Source organism: Taeniopygia guttata, chromosome 2, assembly GCF_048771995.1.
Source record: "Taeniopygia guttata chromosome 2, bTaeGut7.mat, whole genome shotgun sequence".
Lineage (NCBI taxonomy): Eukaryota > Metazoa > Chordata > Aves > Passeriformes > Estrildidae > Taeniopygia > Taeniopygia guttata.
Window position 1 is genome coordinate 19,196,660 of NC_133026.1, and position 9,561 is coordinate 19,206,220.

The 9,561-nt window shown below is 35.8% G+C and overlaps 1 protein-coding gene across 1 annotated transcript in view; it reads left to right on the forward strand.

The window, feature by feature from the left end:
• Window positions 1–7,949, forward strand: part of NEBL (nebulette) — a 251,267-nt gene extending 243,318 nt beyond the window's left edge. Inside the window, 1 exon segment of the mRNA XM_072925465.1 lies at window positions 3,049–7,949. Coding sequence (XP_072781566.1) covers window positions 3,049–3,225 — 177 coding nt within the window. The 3' untranslated portion in view covers window positions 3,226–7,949.
• The last annotated feature ends 1,612 nt before the right edge of the window (window positions 7,950–9,561 follow it).

The following is a 9,561-nucleotide window of genomic DNA, read 5'->3' on the forward strand; positions in this document are numbered from 1 at the left end:
TTTGTAGGCTCTGTTTTGTATTAGGCATGATCCTAACACAGTCTTTGGGTACGTTTTTTTTTTGTTTGTTTGTTTGTTTTTCCCCTCAAATAAATTGCATTATTTTCTGATTCTTAACTTCTCCTTGCTTTCTGTGAGCTGTTCTGCATAATGGGGTGAATTAAATTGTTGCTCAGGGTACAAAGTGTTTTATAACAGAAAGCCCTGAAGGCTGTTTTCCTATTTGGAAAATATTAGGATGTTCACCACACACTGTTTGATATCCAAGAGTGGTAGGAAAACAAAACCTGTGCTTCAAGTTGGCTTTCCATGATGTCTGCTGTATGTGAAGGATGCTGCAACTGTTACTGCTCTTTGCAAGGAGCCATCCATAGAACCAGTATGATTTGGGGTGAAGAGGAAATACACACCTGTCAGCCCAGAACAGGCTGGGGAGCTGAGAACATATTAGCTGGATTTCAGTTCTTCATATGGACAAGTCTTACAGGTCTGTCTAAGCAGCAAAACTACAAGGCATGGCAGAGAACAATAACAAGACTCAAATGCAGTTCAGGGTAGTTTTGTCAGGAAAGGTGGTCTTCAATGCTCTCCAGTGTTTAAACAGGAGCTGATTTCTCTATCCTGTTTAATTTGCACTATCAATGACAGACCTTTGAGGAGGTGGCAGATAAGTGAGTTTTGACTCTTTTCCAGAACTCCAAACTTACACCCTCTTGTAACTTAGTACCTCCTGAACTCACTACCGAGGAATACTGAGAAATAATTCACTGAAATGCATTTTAAAATCCCTGCTTTGAGTCCTTTAGGCATTGTAATTCTCGATTATATAGCCCAGACTACTCTCTGCAGTGATAATTAGGCATTAAATGCTAACAGGATTATTATGGAGAATTCTCCTGACAGCCATTCAGCACCTAATTAGGTGTTAAGGCCATAAATTTAGGTTTCTTAGCAGCATTTAGGGCCCTAATAAATTCTTTTAAAGTTTGGAATTGCAGGCTTGTCTTCACAACTGTGCACCACAGTGATGTAGTCAAGCTGCCTTCTAGGAGACAGCAATGGTATGTCCTGTGCCATGGTGCTCTAAGGAAGAGTGAGCATCCTTCTGAGTGAGCAAAACCTCTCTATTTTTCCAATTTTATGTTAGTTTAATGAAATATTTAATCTCCACCAGTCTTTTCCCATTTAAGGGTGACCTATAAGCATGGCTCTAGGCAAAATACATTTGCTGCCTTATGCCAGATATAGACTTGCTACCATTTTTCTTAAATGGATGCTCTTCTGAAATATATTGTTTAAAGGGCTAACTGCTGCTGAGTTTGTTGTAATAACATATTTTTCAATGCTTTTTTGGAGTCAGTGTCAAGGCTCAGCAGCGAGATCAGTTGAAATAGTTGGAAAAAAAAAGATTCTGAAAGGCGGAGAGCCTTTTGATGGCTAGCTGTCTAATTTATGACTATTTAAGGATTTTTGGTGATGATAGAACCCAAGAAATTACTTACTGTCATGTAGTGCATAAAAAATGATTCTTTTTTAAATTGAGTTCCATGCACACTTGGAAGACATTAAGGAACAACTGGGAAAGCACATACCTCTGGCTGAAAACTGCTCTTGGTCACAGCCTGTAGGTCAGCAAAACTACAAGGCATGGCAGAGAACAATAACAAGACTCAAATGCAGTTCAGGGTAGTTTTGTCAGGAAAGGTGGTCTTCAATGCTCTCCAGTGTTTAAACAGGAGCTGATTTCTCTATCCTGTTTAATTTGCACTATCAATGACAGAGCCAAGACTAAAAGTATATTTCTAGCATGGGAACAGTAATGATCAGTTGCCCTATAGAGTCTGGATTAAATAATTCCACATTTTCAACATGTGACAAACGGCTTGCTCATTCCATGTGGAGCAATCTCCACCTTTTTAAAAAATAGTTTTATTAAATGCACTCAAGCCCCCATATATATGATATGAACTAAAACTAATTCAAAGCTGTTTTCTTGAGCAGAGAAATTTGCTGTCTTTTAAAAGGCTCAGACAATAGTACTAGGCATGAACTCACACGTTGACTATTTTGCCTTTTTTATTTCTAAATTATTGTACCAGAAAAATTCAGCTACATATAGTAACATAGCAAAAATTACCGAAAAGGAAATAAGATATTATCAGTAATGCTTGAACTGCATTTGACTTCTGTTAAGAGCCAGGGTAAGGAAAATAAAATACTCTTGGGAATTTTAAAATGAGCTAGTTTTATTCTGCTGTTAAAATACAAGGGGAGACAGTTCTTCCTGAGTTTGAAAATCCACTTTGAATTCCAGTAAATGATGCCATTTTATTGGTTATGAGTGGAAAGAAACACTCTATTTAGAAAAATTGAGAAAAAAGCTGAAAGCTTGTCTTATAGTGGGCAGAGTTGTAGAGAAATTTGTTTTAGTTTATGATGGCACTTTATGTGCTAAATTTTGTCTGAATATGAAAATATAAGTATTCATAAAAATTACTTTAATAGAATTCTAAAAATCTTGTCTTTCTGTTAGATAATAATGCATTCATAATTCTTAATTTGGGTAAAGTTCTAATGAAATGAAGGACATTCAGTGAGATGGAAAAGTTAATGGCCTGGATGAAGACTATGTTTCTTTTTGTAGTGAAGGCACAGGAGAAGCTATTTGTGAGTCATGCAAATAGGGAGCAGAAGTAGAGCTAGCCTGGCTGGATTTAATGAACTGTTACTAGTGAATTAATGAAACAAAAGAATATTTCAGTATGCAGTGAATGGCTTGTAATCTGTTTGTTTGAAGCCATAAGACAATGTGAGTTAACAAAATAATTATTTTGCTACTCAGAACAAGGGTCTGTATTCACTGTATATTTGACAGGGTGTAGAAGGGAATACTGTTCCTTTATTACAGGTAACTTGTGATTTCTCTCTCTGCTTTGCTCCCTCTATTCTTTTTTTCCTTCTCTTTTCTTCTTTGCGCAAAGAGAAGGAATCAAAGAATCTCAGGTTTAGACTTGAGGTTTTACAGTCTTGTTTTCTTTCCCTCAACAGAGAACATACAGAGCTATGTATGACTACAGCGCCCAAGATGAAGATGAAGTTTCCTTCAGGGATGGTGATTATATCATCAATGTGCAACCAATTGATGATGGCTGGATGTATGGTACTGTTCAGAGAACTGGGAAAACAGGAATGCTTCCAGCAAATTATATTGAGTTTGTTAATTAATTTTTGTCTCTAGTCCTTTGAGCTTTATTATGATTTACTTAAAATCTAATATTTTAGAGAAAAAATCAGAAGAATCTTTTAAGAGTTCATGATCATTACTTTATCACTGCTATAACAGTTTGCATTTTCACTCAGAATCCATTTTAAAGTCCTTTAAAAAAAATAATCTACAAGAAGCCCAGAGCTTTGAAAACAGCATTGCTTTAATAGTGCTCTCTCAAAATGAAAAACATATATGGAAGCCTGGTGTTGCCAGTCCTATAAAAACTTTGGTCAATTAACTGTAAAGGGGTAATGCCTTTTCCTTACACCTCAAAGACGTTATAACCATAAAATTGATTCACTTCTTATGGCACTCTGAAGTCACAGAGGTTAACACACTGAGTTTGAACACATCTTCAAATTATTAGGGAAATGTTAAATGTTTAAGTAGTTAACTTCCTAATAAAAATTAATATGTTGAGTAGATAATGCAGTCATTTGAAATGAAGACAAGTGACATGCCAGTAAAAAAAAAACCCAATAAAACCCCATACTGCCCAGCAGCCTTACAGTAAATATGGCTATTTTGACAGCAAAAATTTCCTGACTCTTGCATATCCACATTTATTCTTGGATTACCCATTTTTTCTTATTTCCAAGTGATCTATTAGCTTTGCTTCCACCCTAATCCATCAATTAGACCCAGGTCTGGATTCATGGTTCTTCAGTATCTTTTCCGCAGACGATTGCTTGCAAAGACTATCTAAAATATAAACCTGTCAACTCTTCTGTTTCCTTGTAATAATACTTAACATTTAAATAGAAACTTTCATTAGGGCAACGTACAACCAATACTCCATGTTAGCTCCTTTACCTTCACCCGTAGCGCTGTAAATAAATCTCCCACGCGCGGCCGCGGCGCTGTGCGGTCCCACAGAGCCTCAGTCACATCCCGTTCTCACCACAGGTAACTCGCTTAATGGCTGCTTTGCTGATGAGCTGATGTCCCTCCCCTGCTGCAGAAACACTTGTGCCTCCATCCAGCAGTGGAGGAGAGCTCTGGTTCTTGTAGTGCATTTCAGATCAATGGCCTATTTGCTTCAGTTTGCTCCCAAATTCTTGGTGATCCAACAGTGGGTTGTACGCTTGCCAAATGATTAATGATGGAGAAGAATTATGTTTTCTTTTAGTGACTTAATCTTTCTCATAAATGACATCGAAGGGAAAGCTAAATAAGCAAAATCCAGCATACTCTATTCCATTATGTTTCAGTTTAGCCATCTGTTGAAAACAGTAAAAATATTCTGCTGACAAACCTTCACATGTGCTATTTAGTGTCTTTCAACTTACAGCCAGAACTGAGAGATCCATGTCTGAGTCTATGAAGTGAGGAGAGGATCTAACAGCTGGTGACACAGTGGATAGTATGAACGATTTTGTCAGTAGGGTCGGTCACAGGCAACTTCTTTTTGCTTTGACTGTATTCCCTCACAGGGAGAAACTGTGGAAAGAAGGACAAAAGAGGTAAAGATTCATGTAAGAAATTATTTATGTGGATGCAGAAATGTGTAAAGAAGAAAATGTTTTTCTGATAAAATAATTTGTGGAGCTCAGTCATGTGCTAAGGAAATTTAACTTTGGAGTAGTGCTCAGAATATTGAGTCTGCACTAACTTTCTTCCATTTCTAAAATTTTTAAGGTAGAATTATATATTGAACTTTTAGACAATTTTTTACTTCTCATCTCACATAGCAGGAAGTCCTGCAATAACTAAAAATTAAATAAGGAAGGCTGTATGGATTTGTTATGTCAACTGAAAGTTGTCATTGCAAATCCCTGTAAGTTCTATTTTTTGCATACAATTTCCAAAGAATTGGTAAGCTTATGCAATTTTATTTTGGGTCTTGCTAACACAGGGATGATACCAGCTGCCAAGCAGAATGGAATGACTGCATTAAAAAAGAAATTTAAAAATGTCCATGACTGTGGAACTACCTGTGCTTTCTTGTCAGCAGCCTAATTTCAAGGCTAAAGCTGTCCAGGAGTATCCAGCTTCAAAAGATGTGTCTTAAAAGTAGAATTCCATGACTGTAAATAGGCAATTTGCATAGTTGACTGCTGTGATTTAAAATTCTTGCAAGTTTTGCATAAGGAGCTGCTCTTGCAGCAGACCCTTTTGCATTACTGGTGACACTCACAGGAAATCAGCAAGTCAAATGGCTTTTTTAAAGCCATGTGGTATGCTGAGCTAGAAGCTCTGAAACAAGAAGTTTGCTTCTGTGTGGGTTTTCATCCCTGGCCATCAACAGCAAGGAGAGGAATTCCATCTACTGCTGGCTGTCAATTTTTTCAGATGATGCCTGAAGCACAACTGGCTGTCACTTGCTGCTGTGCTGCTCTATTAGCTGTGTAATGCTGACAACAATAAAAGTTGTTAGTTTTGTTACCAAATATGAATTAAAAAAAATATAGAGAATATCTATATGGCATCAAGTTGCAATTTTTAGTGACTTATAAAACAGAGGGTCTCCACCTATAAATACAGTCATTCTTCCTAAATGAGGAGACAGCTTACAGTGTTGAATACGTTATATACAGAGGTAAATCAGAAAATGAGCATTTGGTGACATTAGAGAACTATGCTATGCTTAGTAATAGAAATAAAATTTCCTTTATGAATTTTGAATATTCATTAGCCTGGCAGAGCAGCTAAAGCAATCTGCAGAAAATAAAAGGTCAAGAAAACAAAACAGTATGTGAATTGTATTTCTCTTGAGAATGGTATGTCAGCAGAATTATTCAGATCTGGTTTAAGTTACTTATTCTTTTAGTCATGTTTTTTGTCATATATGCTTAGAAATTCATATTTATATGGAATGGTTCCTTCTTTTTGATATAAAACAAACTTTAGTGTAGTTTTGCAGCTTTGTTCTAAGCAATGCAATCAAATGCCCCAAATTGCATTACCAGAATGCAATTATACTTTTTTTTTAATAAGAACTAAAATTTGTAAGGCATGGAGGGTAAGTCATGAACTAAATTGTGCCAGCACACGTTCTTCAAAGCATATGTTGGAGACTGTTACATGCAGTGTGATATAGGGGTGAAAAGATGCTACATGCTGTCTTGTCACCTTTAAAGTTTATATTCATTTTTAGCACAGCATGATCCCCTCACTGTTCTTTCTTCCTATAGTCAACAATTTTCTGGGGAAAGGAAAGGGCTTTTAAGGACTTGAATTTCTCAAGCTGTTCCAAAGTTCAGGTTGGAAGTCCACATGTTCCTGTTTTAGAAATAAAAAAAATTATGTAAAGAATGCTGTAATTCTTGCTAACACAAGTATAAATGTAGAAAACAACATAGAGCATATTCATGCATACATACAAGAACAAATGGGTGCCTTGCTTTTCATTACTCTTTCTTGCCTGGCTCTCTTCATTTTTTAAACAAAGCTACATACAGGTACTGCAGTTGTAATTTTTCATTATGTAACATTAGCATTTAGTCTTGATGAAACAGGGTTTTCTTGATTACATTTGACATACAGTAAACTACTTCAGCAGACTGGGATTTGATGGAGAATCACCTCCCATGGATTATGTTTTTGACAAATGTGTCCCTGCCGAGTGTTTCTTGGGGATGTGGAAGGTCTCCAATACCTGGGAAAGGTAATAATTCTAGTTTTTATTGTACAGTGACTGCATGTCATCTTGTACGATGAAAAACGAAATTACAAATACAGAGGTCTTTGGCAGAAGGTGGTACAGGGTATAAAATCATAGATTTTTATTAAGTTAATTAATACTCGATTTAAAATATAGAATATGCTTTAGTTAGTAAATGTTTAAATAATATAATGAAACAGACAGAAGATGCTGTTGAAAGGAGTCCTCCAAACTGATGTGCTGGCAAATGCAAAGTACTAGTGAGCTGTAGAAGATTAAACCATTTTGCAATGCTTTAGTGATTTTCTCCAGCTTTATGCCATAGGAACCCCATCTCTCCTTTGGAAAGAAAACCTGAAAGCTCTATTTCCTAAACTGCCTGCACTACAACAGTATATTCAAAGGAATTTCATATGCTTCTTGTGTCTGATAAATAGAATTTGCATATTGTACTTAAGTTGTAATCCAGTTGTTGTTGACATTTGTTTTATTATTATAATTTTAGGGGGGAAAATAAGCTATACTGTAGCATTTCAATTGTGTATTTAATATTACTATTAGAAATTGCTAGACCATTGGAAGACAGCAATGACTGTATTGACATTGATTAGCATGATGTGGAAAATCTCTCAGCTGTTGGTTTTTGCAATGTGATATAAAAAGCAAAAATGAACCGCTGTGCAGTTTGGCTTATGTTTGCTTTAAAGTGTGTAAAGTTTTAGTTATTTTGCAAAACTGTACTGTATTTGATGGTATACAGTTATGAAGGTAACAATTGTTTTTCAAAGGACGGATAAACTTACTCTTGGATCATATGATGTATCATCTTAATTTGGCTTTTGTTATGCAGAAAGTTAACACCAGCTATTAAAATATATTTTAGTAGAAATGCTTTAATTCCTGTTTCTTCCTCTACACTGTGAATATTTAAGCTTTGGTGGACTAGAGCAACATCATGCTGCCCAAAGTACTAACCTATGCAACCTAGTTCACATTTTAGTTGATGTCACAGTGGATGTAACATAACAATTTATTTTGCATAACATTAAACTTCATTCAAATAAAATATTAAACCCAGCACTATGTATGTATTATATTCATAAACAACACTCTGTAAAGCTACCATACCCATTAGTATAAGCTCTCAAAGATGGATATTGCTTTAACTAAGGAAGCTTAGAATTTTCAGACTTAAGTGAAAAATTTAGCACTATTTGTCAAGCTTGACCCCAGAAAATAGTTTCCTAAACCACTGTTTTATTTCAGACATGCCCTCTCCTTAAAAGGTTTGCCTTTTTCAGTGTGCATTTGTAACCCTTCCACAGAACACCAAGTTACATTCCATGATCTTTGGTTTGTTTAAATAAGCAAATAGAGTAAGTGAAGGAGGTCCACTGTTTTAATTGATACTGATTTGTTGTCTTTGAATGGGAGTTTGGTTAGGTGTAGTCAGTGCAGCACTAATAAAAAAGATTGCGTTGCTGACTTTAAGACAATTTTATAATACAAATGTCATCTTTATTCATTTACACAAGTAAATTATTTTTAAAACATTGTAAGAAAGTTTAAGTTAAAATAAATTCCAGAAGTATTTTGGAACTGCTCTGCCTGTAGTTGAAGAAGATTATTATGCTTAGTAACATGATTTATTTATTTGAGTGTTAAGTGTATGCTACAGTGGACTGCATTAGAATTTTTACATTCCTGTCAAGTGTTGGTTTGAAGAAGGCTGTTAACAATGTATGAGGACAAATGGCAGCCACAAATGGAGCTAATTAGTTCCTAGGTAAGTGACATGCAGTTGCTACCACACTAATTTATACTTAAGAAATGTGTTAGCATTTCATATGAAATTTAATTTGTTACAGAGTTGTGATTCCATGTTATGTAGTGCTTTTATATATTGAAATGCTTCCAGTATAGAAATATCCAATCTTTATATATCCTGTATCAGTTTTCAATAAGATGAAGATTTAAGAGCTGCCAAAATGTACTTTAAGCACTCGGTATGTGTTTTCTTTGAAAAACCCTCCATAATTTGCTAGAGGTACTGAAGTACTTTCCTGTCTTAGGGGTCCCATAGAATATAATTATCAAAAGTATCTATGTACTGTAGCATGAAATTTTCGTGGAAACCCTCCATTGGACAACTCAAGAGTTTCTAGCTATTAGTGCTCTTAGATTGCCCTGATTTCTGCTCTGTCTCAGAACTGGGTTCTTGATTTTCTCTGGTGTGTTAATTAGCAAGAATAAACTAATGCACCATGGAGTTCTTAGTACTGAGGGAATAGCTGCCCAGCGCACAAACACTACCTTCTCTCCCTTCTCCCACTCACACCACCAAGCCTAACCATGTTTCCAATACTGTTTTGCTCTGACTACCTTTCTCATCTTTCCATGAAGCTAGCTGTGGGACACATTAAGTGATATCACCAAATGAGCCAGATCTTTTTTTTTCTTCCAAATGGTTTATTTTATCATCATTCTTTCAGTGATTCTGTTTATTGCACAACCTTGAAAACAAAGGAAAGAAGTGGCATGAAACGAGTGGAAAGCATGGCTGACGTAATGAAGATTTTTTACTCAGATTTTGATGCAGAGGTTAATACAGGTCGATAATATGACTGAGGGCACCATCTGAACAACTCACCTGCAAGCTGAGCAGTTCCCTGTGATATGTACTTGGTCT